The sequence below is a fragment of the Scheffersomyces coipomensis genome (assembly GCF_036884675.1).
Source record: "Scheffersomyces coipomensis strain NRRL Y-17651 chromosome Unknown DFJ63scaffold_3, whole genome shotgun sequence".
Taxonomy (NCBI): Eukaryota; Fungi; Ascomycota; class Pichiomycetes; order Serinales; family Debaryomycetaceae; genus Scheffersomyces; species Scheffersomyces coipomensis.
Genome location: NW_027042894.1, coordinates 504,491 through 527,857, shown reverse-complemented (window position 1 = coordinate 527,857; position 23,367 = coordinate 504,491). Strand labels below are relative to the sequence as shown.

The 23,367-nt window shown below is 29.6% G+C and overlaps 9 protein-coding genes across 9 annotated transcripts; 5 read left to right on the top strand and 4 right to left on the bottom strand. All coding sequences in view use genetic code 12, as the record gives it.

Annotated features, from left to right (window-relative positions):
* Positions 1-208: 208 nt before the first annotated feature.
* DFJ63DRAFT_318278 (hydroxyacyl-thioester dehydratase) lies at positions 209-1,503 on the bottom strand. Its single transcript, XM_064906922.1, has one exon. The coding sequence runs from the start codon at positions 1,344-1,346 to the stop codon at positions 408-410; it is 939 nt and encodes a 312-aa protein (XP_064762432.1). The 5' UTR covers positions 1,347-1,503; the 3' UTR covers positions 209-407.
* RPF1 (rRNA-binding ribosome biosynthesis protein) lies at positions 1,504-2,526 on the top strand. The gene has a single exon (XM_064906921.1). The coding sequence runs from the start codon at positions 1,597-1,599 to the stop codon at positions 2,491-2,493; it is 897 nt and encodes a 298-aa protein (XP_064762431.1). The 5' UTR covers positions 1,504-1,596; the 3' UTR covers positions 2,494-2,526.
* Positions 2,527-3,609: 1,083 nt separating this feature from the next.
* On the top strand, positions 3,610-7,689 carry MSN5 (karyopherin; the record flags this gene model as incomplete). Its single annotated transcript, XM_064904965.1, has 2 exons — positions 3,610-4,021; positions 4,331-7,689. The coding sequence occupies 2 exons, from the start codon at positions 3,610-3,612 to the stop codon at positions 7,687-7,689; spliced, it is 3,771 nt and encodes a 1,256-aa protein (XP_064762430.1).
* Positions 7,690-10,762: 3,073 nt separating this feature from the next.
* Positions 10,763-11,749, top strand: DFJ63DRAFT_334660 (uncharacterized protein; the record flags this gene model as incomplete). Its single annotated transcript, XM_064908070.1, has 1 exon — positions 10,763-11,749. The coding sequence occupies one exon, from the start codon at positions 10,763-10,765 to the stop codon at positions 11,747-11,749; it is 987 nt and encodes a 328-aa protein (XP_064762429.1).
* A 1,658-nt stretch (positions 11,750-13,407) lies between these two features.
* IPK1 (inositol pentakisphosphate 2-kinase) lies at positions 13,408-14,460 on the top strand (the record flags this gene model as incomplete). Its single annotated transcript, XM_064905965.1, has 1 exon — positions 13,408-14,460. One exon carries the CDS (start codon positions 13,408-13,410, stop codon positions 14,458-14,460), a length of 1,053 nt encoding a protein of 350 aa, XP_064762428.1.
* A 149-nt stretch (positions 14,461-14,609) lies between these two features.
* On the bottom strand, positions 14,610-17,222 carry NCP1 (Ncp1p). The gene has a single exon (XM_064903176.1). It carries the CDS (start codon positions 16,754-16,756, stop codon positions 14,726-14,728), a length of 2,031 nt encoding a protein of 676 aa, XP_064762427.1. The 5' UTR covers positions 16,757-17,222; the 3' UTR covers positions 14,610-14,725.
* A 465-nt stretch (positions 17,223-17,687) lies between these two features.
* DFJ63DRAFT_334657 (Smc5-Smc6 complex subunit) lies at positions 17,688-18,752 on the bottom strand (the record flags this gene model as incomplete). Its single annotated transcript, XM_064908069.1, has 1 exon — positions 17,688-18,752. The coding sequence occupies one exon, from the start codon at positions 18,750-18,752 to the stop codon at positions 17,688-17,690; it is 1,065 nt and encodes a 354-aa protein (XP_064762426.1).
* A 347-nt stretch (positions 18,753-19,099) lies between these two features.
* DFJ63DRAFT_334656 (uncharacterized protein) lies at positions 19,100-19,903 on the top strand (the record flags this gene model as incomplete). The annotated part of the gene is made up of 1 exon (XM_064908068.1): positions 19,100-19,903. The coding sequence occupies one exon, from the start codon at positions 19,100-19,102 to the stop codon at positions 19,901-19,903; it is 804 nt and encodes a 267-aa protein (XP_064762425.1).
* Positions 19,904-19,966: 63 nt separating this feature from the next.
* DFJ63DRAFT_103455 (mRNA-binding U2 snRNP complex subunit) lies at positions 19,967-23,366 on the bottom strand. The gene has a single exon (XM_064903173.1). The coding sequence runs from the start codon at positions 23,283-23,285 to the stop codon at positions 20,031-20,033; it is 3,255 nt and encodes a 1,084-aa protein (XP_064762424.1). The 5' UTR covers positions 23,286-23,366; the 3' UTR covers positions 19,967-20,030.
* Position 23,367: the final 1 nt, after the last annotated feature.

The following is a 23,367-nucleotide window of genomic DNA, read 5'->3' as shown; positions in this document are numbered from 1 at the left end:
ATCGATCAATAATGACAGTGAAATACAGACAAAACAGACAGACACGTCTTTAAATCTGTTGGTTGCAATTAAATCCACACAATCAGACAGACAGTTCTGATAACTTTAAACACGTTCTATCTAAATAAAATTGTGGATTTCTGGATCACGTGCCTGTTTTTTATAGTGTAAAAAGATCACATGCACTTTTTGTCATTTAAACGACAGAGCCAAACAAAAACAATGTGACAAAACTGAACTAAACCAGACAGACAGACAGACAAAAATAAAAAAATATGGTGAGCATTCACGTGATTTGAAATTAAAGAATTAAGATCTGGTAGCGCATTAAATTCTTCACTACATTTGACTCCTCGCTAATTATAATGTATTAGTACTGCAAATCATTTTACATGTAGTATTAACATCTAAGATGACTCCACTTTAACTATACCATCTAAATATTTCACCCCTAGACTTTTACTATATATAACCACATTATAACTATTATCTTTACTACCTTCCACTGGTCCAAACCCTAAACTAAATTCATCATTCATAAATATTGGTCGTATAATTTTATAATTAATCGATACGATTGATTTCTGATTTACTTTTTCAAACCATTGCAATAATAATGTAATCATTAATGGTCCATGGATTATCAAATTTGATAAATTCTCCACATTACATGAATATTGTCTACTTATATGGATTTTATGAAGATTGAAAGTCATCATACTATATTTCAATAAATCTTGTTGAGAAAGTTTTAAATCAATTGAATCAGTTAAATGGGAATCTATAAAACTAGTGGTTATAGGAGGATCATTATATAACTCATTAGTATATACCAAAGTTCTTGATTCTTGTAAAATTGAATTTTCTTTATTTTTATTAATGAAATCTCGTATTATATTAACAAACACAGAATCTTGTACAATCCTAACTGATGATACTTTCTCTTCACATTCAATTAAATCATTACTTTCAATATTGGTTCGATTAAATGTGATATCTCCTTTAACCCACATTCTCCTTAAATATAACGAAGTACCATTCAGAATATCATATGGAGCTTGATAATTATCATATCCATCATGACCAAGTTGTAAATTGGATTGATTACAATATAAAAAGTGAAATCCCGATTGAATCCCATTCAATTGATTAATCGTCAGTAATGGCTTTATAAAATGATTTAAATTAGGTTGTGAACTATATGCATGAGGTTGAAATATATCATTCAATAAGTCAATTAATTTATTATGTGATCCAATTGATAAATTATCTTTCAAGTTCCATTGCTGTAGTTTAATAAATTTAACCCAATCATATATTATACTCTTTGATATTAAATTTGTCATGGTTTTATAATTGATCTAACATATCCTCTGAATATTTATATATAGTCAGAAGATTCACTTTTTACCTTTTTCTTTGATATATGTGGGTATACATCTATACCGCAATATTTAAAATTTTCACATCCTCGCCGCACAACAAAATTTAAAAGAAGCTCATCCTCATCTAACAAAAAAAATTTATCAAAATAAAACATATAGCACATATACAATAGATATATTTTGATTTGATTTCATATCATATATATTCAATATGAGTCAAAGTACAAGTGAAGCATTAAAGAATATCAAGAATAAGCAAAGGAGGCAGAAGGTCTTTGCTGAGATCAAACATGAAAAGAATAAAGATCGTCATACCAAAAGAGCTGAACGAGCCAAAGCAGAACGATTAAATCCTGAATTAAAAGAAGAAAGATTGGCTACTAATATACCGGAAACGATTGAAAGTAAACGTGTATTCGATGAGACCATAACAGAAGAGATTGAAGGGGTGGATGAGTTTGAACAATATTTCGGAGGTGCTTTAACTGGTGAAGATCCTAAGATTCTTTTAACTACTAGTGAAGATGCTAAAAAAGCTGCTTATGAATTTGCTGATATTTTAATGGAATTTTTACCTAATGTAACATTTATTAAAAGAAAGAGAAATTATAAAATAGCTGAAATTTGTCAATTTGCGGGAAATAGACAATATAATAATGTCATTGTTATAAATGAAGATAAAAAGAAAGTAACCGGTATGACATTTATTCATTTACCTATTGGACCTACATTTTATTTTTCTATCACAAATATTAAAGATGCTAAAAGAATTGAAGGACATGGGAATGCTACTAATCATATTCCTGAATTAATCTTAAATAATTTCAATACTAGATTAGGTAAATCAATAGGAAGATTATTTCAATCGATATTTCCAAAGAGACCGGAAATTGAAGGTAGACAAGTTATAACTTTACATAATCAAAGAGATTTCATATTTTTTAGAAGACATAGATATGTATTTAGAAGTGAAGATAAAATGGGATTACAAGAATTAGGACCTCAATTCACTTTAAAATTAAGAAGAATGCAAAAGGGTATAAGAGGAGATACCGTTTGGGAACATAGACCTGATATGGAACGTGATAAAAGAAAGTTCTATATATAAGATCTTTCTATATATATATATATATATATATATCATAGTTGTATCATAATAAATCATTGCATAGAATATTATCATTTACTGTAGAGATAGACATAACTGGCAGTATATGCAGTACGGGCTTATTTCTCATTAAGCATGTACTGCATATACGCCACGTGTAACAAAAATGTTTAGTGGTGATATTTTTCAGCTGAGGCAAGGCAGGCAGGCAGGCAGGCAGGCAGGCTGACTGCCAAGTAGGGAGAAAGGTTTGAAGAATAGGGGAAGGTGATATTGAATTCAGTATTAAACGATTGACACAATAAATGAGATCTCATAGAGATATAATCTCTACTGACCTGATGAAGGATGTAATTATCCATTGACTGATTGATTGATCAGATTGATTAATCTGATATAGATTTGTAATGATAACATAAATTTATAGTGTGATCGTCTTTTTACCCCAAATTTTATTTTTATTTACAGCCAGGCAGGCTGGCTGTCAATCAGTCCCCAACTTCAACTAAATCAGCAGACAACAAATCTTTACTATTTGAATAGGGGGGATTCGTCATACTAACCATTGACACTATTAGTTCGTCTAGCTTGCTCATGGATTGAACTGTAGATAGATAGATTGATTCAATTGATAGATGAACAGTGATTGATAAACTTTCTAACAAATCCTCTCGTGACCTCCTTTTCCTCACCAAATTTAGGAGGAGCTCAACCAAAAAAAAAAAAATCTCTCAAAAAAAACCTTCAAATTCTAAACCGAAAAAAAGGCAGCCAAAAAAACAATCAATTCAAAACAATACTTCTTTTGTTATCAATCCCATCAATCAATCCATCCATCTATCGGTAGGTATCATCTTAGCTAGTCTACAGCTGTGTAAACGCAACCATCATCTTCATCGTCAATACCCTAGTCTTTACCGATCTACGACGCCACCACTCAATTCAATTTCAAATCGCACCTCCAAAAATATACCGATATAGTTAAAAAGGGTGAACCAAGATTACTAACCACATACGTACACGTCTTTCCATTGATTATCCATCCATCCATCTCATTTCTGTCCCATATCAACCAGCTTGCATAGATCCATACATACCATCCTGACAAGCAAATAAATGACAATGGATAGCGGAGGAGTTAATCAGATTATAAACGCTCTTGAAATAGTCTACGATTCAAAATCAACCAATTTTCAAAGACGACAAGCTCAAGATTTTCTTGAAACAGTTAAAGCTAATGATGAATCACCATTTTGGGGATATCAATTATCATTACCGGAAAATTATGGTAAAAATTATATAGTTCGTCATTTTGGTCTTTCATTGTTACAAAATTCAATTAAATTTAAATATCATACTTTTGATAAAACAAAATCTTTAGCCATTAGAAATTGGATTATTGATTTATCAAATAAAATTTTAGTTGATGATCCTCATTATATTAAAGAAAAATTGGCATTTCTTTGGGTTTCAATTGCAAAAAGAATTTGGGGTTGTTATTTAATAAAATCTTATTCAAAAAATACAAGTCCACATACTAATCATAATATAAATCCTGATGATATACCGGCAGGTAACGGTAATTCATCATCATCTAATAATCATAATAATACCACTAATAATAATAATAATAATACCTCCAATGTTAATAATGATAACATACCTATAGATAATAATAATAGTTCAAGTTTACATACTTCAACTGACAGTTCAGCTAATACTAGTAATAACACTAATAACAACAACAACACTAATAATAATAACACTAATAACCCACCTATAAATAGTACCAATACCCATGATAACAACAACCCCAATGGTTCTAATACCATAATAGACACATCATCATCATCTAGTATAATACCACCTCCATCCCAATTACAATCTCAAATTAATTCTACTACTAATCCCAATGATTCATCTAAATCAACTCCAACTGCTTCTGATTTAGAAGATGGTTGGGCAAATATGGATCATGAATTATGGAAATTATGGACTAATAATTTCGCTAGTCGTGAATTATCCATCATAATTATTCGTACTTTATTTGAAGATATTTATTTATTAGATGATCCAATTGCATCAAAAAGAACCATTTTATTAAATCAATTAAGTGTATTAATTGTAACTCCGGCTAATATCATTGATTCAATTTATGAACATAATCCAAATGTTTTAATTTGTAAAGCTATTCCTCAAGGTTGGTTTACAATTTGGAGTAAATTTTTAATTGAAATTTTATCAAATAATGATGTTAAAAGTAATACTTGTCAAATATTCGTTCCAAAAATTTTATCAACTTTTAAAACTTGTTTACATTGGGTTCAACCTGCAGTTTTAAGAAATGAAAATATAATGCAAACTTTAATTAATATTTTAACTTTACCTGATATAAAATTAAAAACTTTAGCAGTGGATTGTTTACATATTTTATTTACAAGAAATTATTTAAATCCTGAAGATTTTGATTTCTTTATTGGATCAATTTTTTCAACTGAAGGTATTTCTAAATTAAATGAATTTTATGTTTCATTAGAATTAGATCCCGATGATATTGATGAACAATTATATTCATTATTAAAGAAAACAGTTGAAATGATTGTATCATTAAGTGAATATCTTAATATATCTTCCAAAAATAAAGTTTCTTGGGAAAGTTCTGATGTTGATTCATATTTAAGATTAGTTTTAACTACTACTAATCATCCAAGCTTAATTATAAGTGGATTATCTTTACAAATGTGGGTTACCATTTTAAGATTTGATGAATTAAGTTCAAAACCAGCTATTATTAAAATATTATTAGATTTATTAGAAATTGCTGCTAATAGAACTATTAATTATACTTTTGATGAAGAAAATATTTCTAAAAAATTCCTTGATATTGATTTTGATAGTCCTCCAGATGCAATTTCATTTTTATCAAATTATAAAAAATTTAATGAAGATATTGTTAGAATTACAATTTGTAAAAAACCAGAAGAAGGGTTAAGATGGTTAGAAAATCGTTTAGAATTGTTTTTCAGTTCTGAATTAGGTAATCAATGTATTACTCAATATAAATTAGATGAAAAATCAAATTCATTTAATTATGGTACTTCTCAATTTAATATTATTGAAAATTGTATACGAGGTATATCAAGATGGAGAATTTGGTATAATGGAGATGATTTTGAATTGGTTAATGATCAATTAAATAAATTAGTTGAAGGATTAGGTGAAAGATTATTAGCTATGAATTTAGCTTCACCTTTATTAATTCGAAAACAAGTTCAAACTTTAGTTCAATTTGCTCCATTATTAAAAGATGTTAGTCCTTTAATGTTTCAAGTTTTAGAAAAGATTTTAACTACTGCTACATTTGAATATCCTGGTAATATAAGTGATGAAGAAAAGGAATTAATTCGTGATTTAAGAACTAGTTGTGGTACAGAATTAAATCGTTTAGCTTATATTATGCCCGAATCATTAAAGAAAATATTTAATGATTTAGAAAATGTTGTGGCAAATATCTTATCTTCTAAAAAAGTTACTGATCATGAAAATGTGGCATTTAAATCATTTTTATTAGTGATTGCTTCAAGATCAAGTATTGATGATAAAGATGAATTATTTGCTAAAATTGTTGATCCAGAGTTATCTGCCTGGTCAGCTCCAGAAACTGAAAAAGGATTAATGGATTTACATTGGTTTATGGAAAGAATGGGTATAGTTGAAATAGCGTCATATTTTCAAAAAAGAGGTATCACTGGTACTACTGACTTACTAGAAGCTAAAATGGATGAAGAAGGTAGATTATTAAAGAATAGATTAAAAGATCATTGGTCATCTATTTTCCCCATCAGAGCCACCAGAATTTTTATTCAATATAGTATTGAAAAATTAAATCATGATTCACCTGAATATTTGAATTTATTAAAATTATGGAAACCAAGAGTAAGACCTATTATTCCTCATATTTTACAATTGTTAACTCAAATTCAAGCTTATCATAATCCTGAAAATTGGAAAGATTTACCTGATGCAGTTCAATCATTTGTCAGATATAGTTGTATGGAAAGATTTTGGCAACAAGGTGTTTCAATTCAATCTAAAGAAACTTTTATTGAAGAAAATGTAAAAGCTGCTTTAACTTTAAGAGATTTTGCTGATTCTGTCGGGCATTTAATCAGATATACTCGAGAATATGCATTTTTAACCATTGGATCTTTATCACAATTAGAAGATACTTTATATGAAATTCCAAATATTGCTACTATGTTTTGGAAAGCTGTTGCAGGTGATACTCTGGGAGTTACATTACATAGTTGGAAACATATGATTAATAGTAGTTTAAGAAGTGTGATTAAATTTTGTCCAGTTAAATATGTTGATGTTTTTATGGCTGAATTATTACCAAAAGCATTTATTGATATTGATAAATTAATTGTTAATCGTTGGGAAAAAGTTTATCAAAATGGATTAAAATTACAAGGTAATGAAGATGATGAAACTTTATCAGAAGAAATGATGGAAGAACATATGTTAAGACAATTGACTGCAACTGTGGTAAGATTTTTAATGGATGTTGTAAGTCAATATAATGCCAAAACTATAACTGATACTCAATTTGCATGTCGTCGTTTAATTATTGAAAATAAAGAAGTTATGGCACCATTTTTACAAATTTGTTGTCATATTATAATGTTTAAAGATACTAAATGTTCATTTAATACGATTTTAGTGGTTAGAAATGTCTTACTGGAAATTTTATTAAAGGATGATGAAGTTGATAAATATTTATGTGATAATTTAATGAAAAGTTTATTACATGTTTTAATGGATGATTATTTTATTGAAACTCATGGTGAAGCAGCTATTGCATTCACAACCTTATATTGCAGTTTAAGATCTAAAAATGATTATCCTGCCAGAGTTATGATTCAATTCTTACCAAATATTTCAACTCAACATGTGAGTAATTTTGAAAATTTATTAGTAAGTTCAAAATCCTTAAAACATCAAAGATCAGCTGTATTAGAATTAATTAGAATTGCCAAAGAGAATCCTGAAGATGATGATACGGAAAATTCAGATAAACGTAGGAAGCAATTAGAATCTTCATCTGCCATAAAGAAGAAACCAATTGGAATTGATGTGATGAATGATCCATTTACTGAAAATGCTCCATTAGATAATTTATTTGGAGAAGCTTAAACCAAAAAAGTGATATATAAAATGTTGATTTAAATTGATTTCGATTGTATTTAATTATTTATTTATTTATAGTATACCCACCCGTCCCATTCTTTTACGTTAATTTTAATTTGTATTTATACTTATCTTCCCATATCATATAAATAATGTATAATGTTACACTTTCTATTACCAGTAGTACTGCGACATAAATACTTCAGTCCAATTCCGGGGTTTCCCATTTCCGTTCTTCCTCGAGTAATGTCGCGCGACTTAATAATTTTATCGTGTATGGCTCCACTCATATAAACAAAAGTGAAAGAAAGAATTAAGGTATAAGCAGTACAAACAAAGCATACTATAAATTGCCATTGAATTTTGAAATTGTTTGTTAATTTGGAAGCTTTATAAAGTATCAACTCAATCTTAACTATCAAACCGATCTTTTCAAAACTTCATTTGATTCAATATTCACCAAGTTGAAAAATTACATTCAATTCCTATACATATACCATGCCGATTAGATCACTTGAATCGTATTTATTCGAAAGGAAATTAGCTTCAACTAGTTCCATCGAAGTGTTACAGAACGCTACCATTGGTATTGATGTCGAACATTATTTATCCAGAATATATACTTTCAAAAAGGAACAATATTTAGCTGCTATTGGAGGAGTTCCAGCTTCCTTAAAGGATTATCTTCATTCTGATTTGAATGTATTTAAAGAGTTTAATATTAAACCAATCTTTGTTATTTCAGGCCTTAATATTCAATTACAATCTCATCAATTCACAAAAGCTAATGAATTGACTTCTTATGAAAATCATATAGATGTTATTTGGAATAAAATTGCTGCAAAGCAATCATTTAATTATAATTCAACTGAAAGCTTCCGTCAATTCACTGATTCATTACCTTTAAGACCCGTCATTAATGATTTAATTAAATTCTTCATTGAATTCGGTATTGATTATATGGTTGCACCTTATGATGCATCATTCCAATTATCATATTTATACCAGAATGATATTATTGATACTATTTATGGATCAACTGATCTTTTATTAACTAAAGTAGATAAATTCATCTTGGGGATGGAATTTCAATCGAAAGATTTTAGATTTATTGATAAAAAGAAAGTTTTAAATGATTTACATGTTACTGAACGTCAATTTTTAGATTTAAGTATTATGGTTGGTTGTAATCTTCAACCTATTACATTTTCAAATTTCCCTCCCACTCCAAAACCAAATGCAGTTCAACCTCATCCTCAAATAAGTTATATTAAATTAGGGTTAGATATAATGTATCAATTTAATGCTTACAATAGTGATTTATCTGGGTTTATCGCTAATCTTAGTGATCCAAAATCATTAGATTTATATTATAAAGCTCATTCTGCATTCAAATATTTACCAGTATTGACTAAGGAAGGATATGTTGAGTTATATAGTGTTGAAATGGCTAAGCTTAATTTAGTAGATAAAGAGAACTTAATCAAAGAAGATGATGGAGTAAATGGGAGTGATGATACAAGATTTGTGGTTAAAGTTCCAAATGATGTTCATGATATAATTTCTCAAAGATTACCACCTGAATTTTATTATTATCAATCGATTGGTTTATTACCTTTAGATTTATTAGAATCAATTACAAAGGGTAGTCTTGATATAAGACCACCATTAGAAATCAATTTAAATGATTCATATAGTAAGTTAATCAATTCAAAATTAATCACTGAGAATTTGGATTATCAATATAATCTTATCACTCAATTATTAGCACGGTATTATCAAGTTAAAAAGATTGCCGTGAAATATTGGTATAAAGATGAAGTATTAGAATTGAATAATCGTTTAACTCCTCCTGTTTCAAGAAGAGTGGATAAATTATTCATTCAAAGTGATGATTCAAGTGAAGAATTTCAATTGAATGAGTTTTTCAAAAAGTTGGTGGATGAAGGGTCTACCACTGATGCATATGTATCTACCAAAGAAATCAAAACTAAGGAAGATATTGTCTCTACGGTATTCTTAAGATCATTATATTTATTTGATATCATTAATAATAAAAAAGAATTACAATCAATTGGGAAGATATTCAAGAAATTTTCTGAAACAGCTGAAGGTAAAACTATTTCAGAAGATCATTTAGAATATTTATTCTTAATTTTGTTCTTGATTGGTACCAAGACACTTAAATTAAATGAAGTAAGTCGTGATTTTATGAATGTAGCAAGACATTTCAAAGATTTAGGTTCGGTAACCAATGATGGTGCTTATGTGCCTGTTGATTTATCATCGAATGAAGCTAAAATAGTGACATTAATCTCAAGAGTATTCTCATTAGTTAGATTCAATGTGGCTCCAATCAACTATCAAGGTCCAATTTCAAAGAATTTATTAAATTTCAGATCTCATGTTAAATTTCTTCAAACTAATTTACTTCATACTGTTCAATGTTTATTAGTTGATTTCTTAGTCCATCAGAATAACAATAACATCAAGTTGAATTATCATTCTGAACGTGAATGGAATGAATTAGTGGCTCAATTACCTTTCTTTAAAGATATTAATAATACTTTAATGGGAGTAATTTCTGAAATTTACTTTGAATACTCTATAAAACAATCAAAATTATATCCTCAAAGATCAAAACAAGATATCATTAATGCTACCAAAGATCAAGTTGCCAATCAAGGATTCCAAGTCACAACTTCCCAATTCAATATCAATGTTCATGGAATTAATTCCATCACTCATGAACTGTTATGGGGTGATTTATCTCAAGGAGTCAAATTCTGGAACAATTTCGTGCAATTGTCAAAGATTGCTAATGAAGTGGATAAAACTTTGATCAATGATGCGTTCTATCAAGATATCCTTAGTGCTGATGAAGTTGTAAAGTCTTATATATAGATGTAAAGTAGGGTATATCATTTTATAGGCTATCAAAAATTAATAAAAAAACACATTTTTTTTCACAGCACAAAGATTTAAACTAAAGCGAAAAAAAAAAACTTAAGCAGCCAATTGAATCAACAACAAATTGGTGTTGCCAAAGTTGGAAACAATCAAGTATTGCACGATACAAATGATAGGATTGGGATTAAAGAGACGTATAGGACGGGATGAGTTGAGACGATTGACTACTGCTACTATAGCTGAGAAAGCTGAGTTCACAGGAAGTGGACCATTCATTGAATTACCCCAATTTAGATCGATTGGGAACCCCAGTAAATTATTGAACATTACATTGCCCCAATCATCAAGGTTGAATATACGACATGGGTCGATGGTTGCTATTAATGGAGATTTAAGTCAATTGGTGAGTTATACAAGGTCCTTAACGAAATTCACTCAATATGAAGAATTACATTCTGGTGATTCGGTTTCAGTAGTGATTAATGGTAATAATAAGAATTATGCTATTATTGATGCTGAATCGAAATCATCAAATGTGAATAATACACCATGGATTGTATTGAATGATGAGAATATAATTGCATGGACAGGATATAATTTTGAATTAAAATCAAAATCAATTCTTGATAAATATCGTAGTTTTGAAACTTCAGGTAAAGGTACTTTAGTTATAAATGGTGATAACGAATTATTCAGTATACAATTGAATCCTAATGAATCATTGTTGGTCAACCCCAGTACTTTGATTGCTACTAATGGATCCATTCTGTTTAAAGTTCTTGATGGCCAAAATAACGCTACTTTGACAAACATATTGAAATCTATTCCAAGTATAAATTTACCCACTGTTGGTATTATTGGACTGTTTGTGAATAGTATAAGGGCAAGAATTAATTCATTGAAAGCATTAATCACTACGAATCAAGTTATAGTTGATATCAATCGATATATTGGAACTACATCCCAATATATAGCTAAGATTTATGATCTGATAAAATTAAGTTTGACAGGAACAATTATTAAGAAACGTCCTATATATATAGAAATTAAGGGTCCATCAAAGTTAATTATCAATAACAATACCCTGGTGCCAAATCATAGATTATTCACTAAGACAGAAATTGAAAAGATCTATAATCAACATTACATAGAATAGAATATGTCAGAATAGTATAGATTTATAAATGGTACTAATAATGTAAGTTTAAAGTATGTGAGTATTTACCCTATTGGGAAGGCAATGTATCAGAGCTATAAATAGAAGCCTATCTTTCTTTTGTGTTTATTATTATTATGATTTGTTCTTCGTACTTTATAAAATGTTTATTTATTTACAAATAATAAAGTAAATTTAACTGTACGTCGTTAGTACTTTACTTTAAATGAACAGTTTATATAAAAATAAGTTATCTTTTAACGGACAAGTTGTTAGATTCCGAATTCTAAAAAGAGGGCTGTCCTTATTATATTATTTTTTTTTTAAAATAAAGTCAGGGGCATTTCATACCCCACCCATCCACCTCACTTCACCTCAATTTTTAAATTAAATAGCTAATCTAGAATAATGGTCTTATTTATGGAATAACATGTCGTAGTCTGATGAAATTCATTCCAGATATGTACGTACATATGTATATAAACTAAATTAAATTAAATCTGCCAAAGCTGTGAGGAGGAATAGGTAGATACATACACACATAATCATAACAATGAGAATATGTACATATGTACGTACATATTATATGTAACGAAATCCCAAATTTCACTAAACCAACCAACTACTGTAACCTAAAGTTAAAAATATTTATATCTTAAAAACGTTAAAGTGATGAAATTTAATTTAGTTCCAATGTTCAGTTTTAGTTATTCCTAATTGGTAATTAATGATCTTACCTCCTTCTTTGTCGAGATTTTGTACCGTCAAGTTATGATATTATTATCCTAACTCTGATTAGATGATGGATGTATTTTTAGTAATCCATTATTATTGTTATTAATGTTATTTATCCGCTTCTGATCCCATTGTTGTTCATATATGAATAAATTTAACGTTTTGATTAAATTGATCAACGTTAATTAATTTTGGCAGTCAGTAAAAAAATTCTAATTTCAATTTTTGAACAATTAACAGTTTCATTTTATTTATTTGTTTGTTTCGATCTTCTGTTATATATCATATCATTTTACTTCTTCTTCTTCTTGTATCATATCATATCATTTACTATCACGTTAAATCACATCACATCACAATTCTTGAAAAAGCTTAATTGATTCAAGTTTAATTGTGGGAAACTAAATTCGCATCCAATTATCATCCTTTCACTGCCACCTTTTTCACAATAGCAATCATTATTGTTTTAAAATCAATTTGCTATCTTTAAACAACAAACAAAATAATTTAATTTTAAAAAATTTTGTCCAAATCTTTTCACCACTTTAAAGTTAGTTAGGTTTTTGTCGATTTCGGTATACTGTGTTGATTTAGTATTAGGTTTCTTTTGTTTCTGTGGATATTCTTCATTATAGTCTCAAACGGCCAGATCAAAGTTCGTATTATTACATTACATTACATTCCCTTCCATTGCATTGATTCTTCGATACCAAAACCCGTTGCATTCCCGTCTCCTCGTAGTTCACATGTTGCAATAGCTTCTTCCCATTATTATTTACGATCTTTCCCTTCCCAATCATCCATTATTCAATCATCAAATTAGATCAGATCAGATTTTAGACTCAACCTTTGTCTTATATTCTTTTCTTTCTTTTTTTATTTTTTTCACAATATATTATTATAGATAGAACTACTTGATTAATATGGAGATATATAAGATCACTGAACCCAATGAATGGTCATATTTCGCAAAGGGCCAAGCCAATATCTTATTCAAATACAATGGATCAAATGAATATTTAAAACATAAATTACTCCGAGTACGATTATTTAAAGAAGATGCTCAATATATCACCACTTGTGAATTATATGATTTTATTGAATTACAATGCAAGAATCTATTTCCTCAACAAATCATTGATGTTCAATTGGTAGTATTGACTACTGATTTCGTTAATGCCTTGGATAGTAAAGGTGATAAACTTATGATTAAAGAACGATATGGACTTTTAATACCTAATATTTTACATGGGAATTATAATAAATCAGTCCTTTCCAAATATTGTAATTTATATCATAGTCATACCTCGGAAACTAATGATAAAATAGATTCAGTTATATTCGAATTAAAACCTAAATGGTTATATGATAATAAAAAATCAAATTATTGTCGAACGTGTCTGTTGAATCAACTACGAGGTTTACCAAGACATTTTTGTCCCTTGGATTTCTTATATGAAGAAACAGTTGATCAAGGTTTAAATGATCTTTTCCAACCTATCCCAACTCAAATCCTTTCTAAAATTGAAATTGATAATAAAATCCCCTTGAAGAAATTATTTCGAATCTTTTTAAGTAATCCTCAGAATGTATTTTTAAAATTAAAACAATATCAAAAAATCGATAACAAGAATGATTTAATCAAGAATTTATCATCACCTCAAGATGTTCTGCAGAATTTATCCCTCGTAATGACATTACGTGATGTGGGGTTATTCATTAAATTTGAAAAATACGATAAACATAATAATTTTCATAATTCCCATGATAATATCTCAAACATAATTGAAGTTGAACCATATGGGAGGTTCGTTATAACATGTAATATCTATGATTTAGACTTAAAATCCAATACCAAATATAGTCATTGGTTAGATATCGAACAAAGATTACAACCGATTTATAATTCTTTAAATCCAGATTGGAAATTTTGCACAAGATTAAATGAAGAAGGTGAATTTATTCATCGTCAATAATGACTCCTTGATAATGGATAGTACTTCCCTCCCCCCCTTCATCCCTTCATTACTTTACTTCTTTGATTCAGCTTGTATTTACTTACTTTATATCTGTTTATAGATCTTTAGAACATAATTTTTTTCTATACACATACATTTTTAATATTATATGATATTAAATTTATTTATTTATACCTGTACAAGAAATTACTTAAATATACATTTTTAATAAAACAGTAAGAAACAATAAAATGAGACACAGAGAAGATGTATTGAATCGTACTTACCATACATCTTCTTGATATCTATTTTGAACTTTAAATGATCTAATTAATTCACCCGCTTTTTCTTCAGAAATACCTCTACCTTCGGCTAAAATTTTAGCAAAACTAGCTTGAACATCTCTAGCCATATGAGAAGCATCACCACAAACATAAACGAATGCACCACTATCTAATAATTTATTAATCTTTGAACTTTGTTCTAATAATTTATGTTGAACATAAACTTTCTTAGAAGGATCTTGTCTTGAAAAAGCAGTAATGATTTCAAATTTTTCTCCTAATTCTTTAGCATATTGTGGCCATTCTTCTTTATATAAATAATCTTCATGTTGATTTCTACATCCATAGAATAAAATAGTTTCTCCAACTCCTGAACCATTCTTCTTTTGTTGTACTCTATCTCTAATAAAACCTCTTAATGGTGCTACACCAGTACCTGGTCCTACTAAAATAACAGGAATATTTGGATTGGAAGGTAATTTAAACGTGGATCTTCTAACATGAACGGGTAATTTATAATTTGAAAATAATCCTCTTGGACCTTTTAAATCATAAGTAACAATAGGTTTATCCGATGATTTATTTTGAGAAATTTCAATATTCTTTAATAAGTTGGTAACAACCCCAGTAACCAATTGATTATCTTTGGTTTCAGCTTCAATAACAGCAGTTATATTAATATTGGTTTTTTCACTTAATGATGAAGATGAAATGGAATAATAACGAGGTTGTAAATGAGAAATGGATTCAATGATGAATTCAAATGGAACACCTGTCCATGATTTTTGATTAGAAATTAATAGTAAAGCATCAGCAATATTTAATAATTTAGAAGTGATTTTTTCAGCAAATAATACTTTATCATTACCGATTTGAGTAACTTTTTGTTTACTTTCAACATCAGGTGCAAAGCCAGCAATTGATAATAAGAATTGTCTTGAAATTGGACCTGAGATTTCTAAATGATTTCTAATGACAGCACCATAAGCAGTTGGGGTTGGGAATGGGATTGAAATAGTTGAATCTAATTTCTTTAATTCAAATACGGTATCAAGTTTATCTTCTAAACCAAAAGCTTTAACAAAAGTAGCTATATTTTCATTAGAATTTGATGGCCAAACAGCTAAATGATCACCAGTAGAATATCTCAAGTTTGAATTTGAAATATCAAATTCAATATGAACACAACTTCTATCTTTAGTTTGGAATAATTCTTTAGAATGAGTTACTTGAGCTAAATATGGATGACTATGATCAAATGGACCTTTAGTTAAATCAGTGGATGAATTAACATAAGATTTATCTGGTTCACCTAAGGCGACAGATAAATCATCAGTAGTTAAGAAATCACTTTCTTCAAGTTTTAAACCAGGTTCATAAGTTAATTCTTTTTCTTCAAAGTTCAAATCATTCTTTAATGAATCAAATACAGAATCTTTCCAAGATAAGAAATCTTCATCTAAAGTACCTTTACCATCATCACCTTCAGCATAAGCTGAGAATCTTTCAGCTGATAAAGATTCTAATTTTTCATTTAATTTTCTTCCCATTGAATTATAAAATTCATAAGTTGAATTACCTAATCCAAACACGGTATATTTTAAAGATGATAAAGTATCAGCTTCATTTTCTAACCATTCAAAAAATTCAGCAGCGTTATCAGTTGGTTCACCTTCACCATAAGTAGCAATCAAGAAGAAACATAAGATATCATCAGAGATATCACCAAAGTTATCAAAATCGTAATCAGAGAAATCAACTGTCATAGTTTTCAATCCAAATTTTGAACTTAATTCTTTGGATAATTTAGAAGCATAATCTTCAGCAGTACCAGTTTGAGATCCATAAAAGATAATGGAGTTTTTGTTATTATTCTTAACATTTTCCAACAAGTTTCTTCCCGAAAGACTAGCAGCTGGTAAGAATCCCGTATCATCCTTAGCAGGGATGAAATACAGTTTACTGAAGTAAGCTAAGACTGCAACGGCTAATGCGATAAACACAGATAAATCCAAAGTATCTAAGGCCATGATGTGATGTGATATGATGTGATGTTAAGTTTCTATGATATTCTATTCTTGTTCCCTAAACAGTAAGTACCAGACACTACTGATTAATCACTAGATTGAATTTATGAAACTGGAATGACGAATGAATAACTATTTATTTCAACCACGTAACTTCTGTTGATCCAGTGATTTTTTTTGTCTTCCTTTGGTGGGGCAGGAACGACTGAAAAAAAAATTAAAAAATTAAAAAGACCACTAAACAGAGAAACAGAGAACGAGAAATTGTCACAAGCTAAAACTAGTAAAAATAAATGTCTGATTTCCAAATTAGGTAAATGGATTGAAAGGATAAATAGCAATACTGATAGGTTATTTTATCAAGTTGTTAGGTGATTTAACTGGGGTTTAACCTTATTTATATAAAAACTGTTACTGTTATTCAACGTTGATTTTAGTTTATATTAGATTAATTAGGTGTTGTATTTGAGCCTGTTCGGGAAACGATTGCCTAATTAGGAAGGCGTTGCGTTTCAAACATCGAGAGCGGAATTGCATTATATGAATTAATTAAAGGATTTTATATATTAATTAACGATAGCATATATGACAAGTATAGAGAGATTAGCGGCATTGTTTAGTTATCTTAACAAATATTACTTAACAATTTAAATAATACAACTCCTCCCCCTCCAAAAATCATCTCATATGTTTTTGTCTTGTCTTGCACATGATGAAATAAGGTAACTTCGGACTTGTCCTGAAAATCATCTTTCATATGCTTTAACTTTTGATTATATTTTCTACCACATTGTCTCTCCTTGATTCTAAGTTTTAGTTAGTAATTGAACTAAATGCGGTGTACGGAATTATATGAAACACTATAGTCACAGTAAACGTTTTATTTATAATAAATCCGGATTATTTGTTGAGCTATTTATAATTACTTATCTAACTATTCTTCGACATCATTCAGAGGGGTACTAACTTCAGTACCTACCGCACTTAAATCGGGATCTCGGCTTAATTCTACCCCATAAGCTCTATGAACCGTAATAAATATTCTTTCTGCTATCGTATCATCAAATTTAGGTCCATAAAGAACCTTGAAATATTCAAATACACATTGAGGGGTGAATTCGATCAATGATCTTCTCCCCAAGCTATAATCCACAATATTATCTGATTCTGTGGCTCCCTTTTTAACATCCTTATTTAAATATTCTCGTTTAGTTAAATCATTTATCAATTCAACAATATTAAGATTAAGATTACTATTCTTAACATTTAAACTTTCGGATAACCCCCTCTTCTTTAATATCTTAATTAAATCAGATTCCAGTAAATGATTTTCGGCAAGTATAATAAATGATACGATATATAACATAATACCCACTTTAATTAACTCTATATTTGATGCAGGTGTATTCGTTTTTTCTTTCTTTGGGATAAAGAATTTCTCCAGACTTGAATCTCGATCATTAGGAACTTTGAAATCTTCAACACTTTGCCATAATTCTCCTAATACTTGCTGGGATTCTAATTTTAAACAATTAATCACAGCATATGGTTGTCTTGCTTTAGCTGAAGTTTTCAGACTTAAGGCTCTATTACTTTTCTTTTCGTTTCTAATCATAGGAACTTCAACTAATCTTAATCCATAAACATCTTCCAATACTATATTTGTCTCTTTGATAACTGCATCTAATGGATATCTCTTTGTATTAATCACTTGTGAAAAATGCTCTCTTCGTATAAACTGATCTCTGACATCTCTACCTAACACTATCCGTATCGCTTGACTCACAGCTTCAGGAAATTTTGATGTACTATCGTCTTCACCAACCTCAGATCCGGCCCCTGATTCGATATTTTCATTGTATTCACCTTCACCTTCATCTTCAACTTCACCTTCTATGTACTCGTCATCATTGTGTTGCAGTTCATAACTGTTACCTTCGAACGCGTCATCGCTTTCATCTTCTTCTATCTGAACTCTTCTTCTACTTCTCTTGGGCATACTTTACGTGCTATTTATTGTCTGTATAGTTTGCTTAATCTTAGATCAATTGACATTCACGTACACGTCTTAAATTTAAATAATATTTTTTAGAGTTCATGTTTTTGATTTGACATTTGATTACATAATATTATGTCATAACTTTTTACTTTGTATATTGACCGCAAAAACTATAGCGGCAGATCTTTTTAATTTAATATTTACAAATACATCTACAATCTCTATACATTTCGTATATCATTGATATCCTTCTGAAAAGGCTTATTTTCATTCTTATTCATATTGGTGATAAGAATTTACTTTCAATTATAAAGAAATTTGATATCTTTTTTTAAAACGTTTAACTAATGGATGGAAAGTTGCAGCTGTCAAAATCTGATCTTAATAAAAAGATAAGCCGCCGAAGCACTAAAATTGAAAGTGTTATCAAACCTGCTTCTACCAACTATCTTCAACCACCCAAACAAGTTAGACTCATCAATTCCAAATCTGACTTTCCAACTACCAATACACAATTTCTTCAACATTTGAATGATAACAATTTTCATAATGTTACTACTAGTTCATCTGTGGTACCTACTAATAATTCTAAATTATATCACAATATATTACTTCCTCATTATCTGAACCAACATCTTCAACATGTCTATCCACATGAAGATACAAGCATGATTCATTCCACCAATGTTTCCCTTAAAAGATCATTCGAAGGACTTCCGTCAAATTTCAATCCACGAGAAGCTCTTGATATGTCAGTAGATGAAAAGGTTCATCGATGGTTAAGAAATATTTCATACGTTTATGATGAATATGATGATATGTTTGTGGAATGTTATCCTGGAGTAGCAAGTTATTCAATTTCAATTGCTACCACAGATTCTTATGATTCATTTGATTTAGCTAGTATAGATGGTATTATTGAGTTTCAAGCAAGGAAACTTACAAGATATGCTACCAAGCTTTATTTAAATACTGATGAATCTGATTATCCTCAACGTAGTGAAGGTGGTGATGTTTATAGGCATGAATTGTGTGACTATAATGATTATAGTATAATGCAATATAATGGTTTGGAGCATCAGATATTATTAAATGATAATTCATTAGGACGCTATGTTGATCATAGAGAAGATTTTGAAATTCAACAATAAAATTAATTGAATTTGATTAAGTTATTACTACTATTATAATTTTTATATTATGATATATATAGACAAATTAATTGTATACTTTGAAAAATGTTAGACCTTTATTATATTATTATTATTATTATTATTATTACAAAAATAAATCTAATTCATCTATATTGTAGTTAATATCCTCAGAGTCTGGAAGAACCTCAATTCGTGGATAATATGGTACTAATGAATCAACATTATGAACATAAGCTGCGTTGTAAATTTTCCAATAAGGACTTCTAACCTTTCTTGCAGGGTGGAATAACCCAGTCCATATATAATTTGTAAAAATACCATTACCAATAGCATTTCTAAGAGCTTCTATACTTTCAAGGATCCTCATAATAACGTGAGGTGAAGTTTCATAAATATTAGGTAACACAAGATTTAAAAAATGAATGAAAACTTCATCATTTGTTAAACCCACACAATTCAATGCAATGTGTTTTATTACTGTTGCTGCTGTTTGTCTGTGAACTAAATCTCTATCAGTCAATGCATCTTCTAATAATGGAGTTATGGCGTATAAATAATCTTTAGCTGTAAATCCTTCAAGATATTCAAAAAGAAACGTAAGTGCTTTCAAAACACCATTTTGAACATTCTTTTCCGGAATTCTATATTCATTCATAATAGCTGGTAAAACAGTGAATGGCGAACATGTTTCCGCCACGATACCCATGGCAACGGCTGTACACACTCTCAATTGACGTTCTTGAACTCGAAGATTGTTCAATAACATAACTATTACATCTTGTGGACCAATAGTCTTAGCGATGAATCCAAATGCATCATTAGCAGCCACTCTAATTCTCTTTTTAGTTGACTTTAACATTTCTAATAATTCAAAACAAATACGCATCCATTCTTTGGCATTAATGGTTTCTGGATTTTTGGTGGCGATTAATCCTACTAATTTAATAGAAGCTTCCTGAACTTTTTCTTGTCTATTTTTCAAAATAGGAGTCAAAGTAGGAAGGATTTGATTAACTGATGGATTTTGCATGACATATAAAGCTGATTTATCCATGGTGTCAATACATGCAAAAAGAGCGTTAATCAATGAACCTAATACTTCAGGATACACTTCACCTAATGATTCATATAATATCAAGATTAATTTACGAAGAATATCATCGTCATCTTGAGAACATTGTTTAATAACGGGGGCAATTAATGTTATTAAATCTGCTGCTTGTTGTCTGATTTCTGCCAGTTCATTTTTTAATCGATAAAGAATAGTACTGATGATTGAATTCATATGTGGTTGCAATCTCACATTAAGAGCTTTAGCAACAGCTCCAAATGTTTGTAAGTAGATTCTATTATGATCTGTTTGCTCTTGAAATGCGTAAAGGACACCATCGACCAATTTGGTTTCAAGTCTTGAATCTAATGCAAGAAGTTCATCAGGGTTGGACGAGACCATTTTATATATTGCTGATATGGCTAATTTTCTTAATTGTTCATTTCCATCCTTTGAGAATATGATGATATACTCCAAAACCTCTAAGAAATCAAATTTCTTAGCTAATTCATTAGTGACTTCAACAACCAATTTAGTTATTTGAGGACTGTCTGATGCTGTTCTTCTATTCCAGAATGATTTAAAAAAGGGAGCAATAATTTCATCATTGAATTTTGGAATTAATTTTCTGGTCAATGGCAATATTGAAAGAATCCTAAGAATGGTCTTCCTCATATCATCATCCGGTGAATTAAATTCTCGAACTATAATTGTGACAATTTCCTTTGAATAATAATTCGAATACTCTTCATAACTAGTATCATGTTGCATTAATGGAATAATAGCTCCAAGACATTTCAAAAAACTAGCTAAAGCTTTACCTCTATGTCTTTTCAATCCAATCCAAGCTGGTTCTAACACTGGTTCAAAAGATTCAATACCATACGGCTTGACATTATCAGCCATTTGCGCAAAAGTCAATGCTGTTATTGTTCTGACCTGCAAAACTTCATCCATCAATGTTGGTTTCAAGATTTCGACTAATTGAGATAAATACGGTAATATGGAACTACCATTACCTTCACCTAATACGATACACAATTGTTGTACAATTTTAATACCAGTATGACGAGCCATCCAATTTTTCTTTGATTTGATTACCGCTTTTAAGAATGGTAAGAATGATTGTAAACCTAATGTATTCGCCACAATAGCACAAACTCGAGATGATATATTCCTAATATATTCATCAGCATTGTCCAAATCTGGTCTTAAATTGGAAATCATATTAGCCATCCCAGCAGCTTTAGTTAAATTTGATATTATTTCTCTTGATTCTAATCGTAAATTGAAATCTTCATCTATTAATAATGGAGATATAACAACCAATATCTTATGCGTGTATGGTCTAACAAGATCATCCAAATTGTATAACACTCTTCCTACCAATTTAACTAACACGTGTCTTTCTTGAGGTTCTAAGCTTCGTTCGATTAAAAGTGGCAATAGTTGACCAAGTAATACCTCAGCTCCGAACTTCCTGGCATTATCAGTGAGTTGTCTGAGAGACCTTTTTCTTACTATTTGAGATCCATTTTTAACTTTAAGTAATAATTTCATTACATTAATTTCTTTCCTTTCTTCATCTGTTTTTATATCTGTTACATGGATTAATTTTCCGAAATATTTCATATCATGAGCTTTAAAGAATTGTAATCCTTTCACTCCTGGTATATCTGTGGGTATTTGTTCTTCGGCCACTAATGCAGTATTATGATCTGAATTCTCTGCAGGTGGAACATATACATCAATAGGTGCTTCTGTAAAGTCTGGACTTGATTCGTCATGATGTATGGATCCCAATGGTGGAGTTACTTTAACGTATCCTTGTGGGAGTATTTTATCCAAGGTCTCATCTGTTAAGGGTATACCATTGATGATTGCAACTTTTTTACTTGTATCTAATTTCGTTAGCACTTTACTTGAATCACCATTTGTTGTCTTTCGTTTTTCTCTTTCATATTCTTCTGGCGTAACATCCCATCTTCTTTTCCTTATTCTTCTTGTATTTGCTTCTGGTGCTTGCTCTATAGATTGTTTCTGAACTTCCTTTTGCTTCTCTTCAATTAAAGCTTTAACTCTCTTCTCTTCACGTTCAAGTTCTCGCATTTCCATCTTCTGCTTATACGACAACGACTTATTAAAGTCCAATTCTTCTGCTCGTTGATATCGTTTCTGATTATATTCGTTCTTGGTTATATCTTTCTTTAGCTCTTCAGACGTTATAGAATCATCTTGTTTATGCTCATGACGTAGATCTTCCGCCAATGAGAATGGGATAGTATAATTCCCAACCAAGCTCCTCTTAGTTTCCATCTCCGATGGCATTACGTTTGAATGGTTATGTTGTTCTTGGTTGATAATGACTGGTTAATACAGATTTGGTTATAATTATTTTTTGTATCAAAAA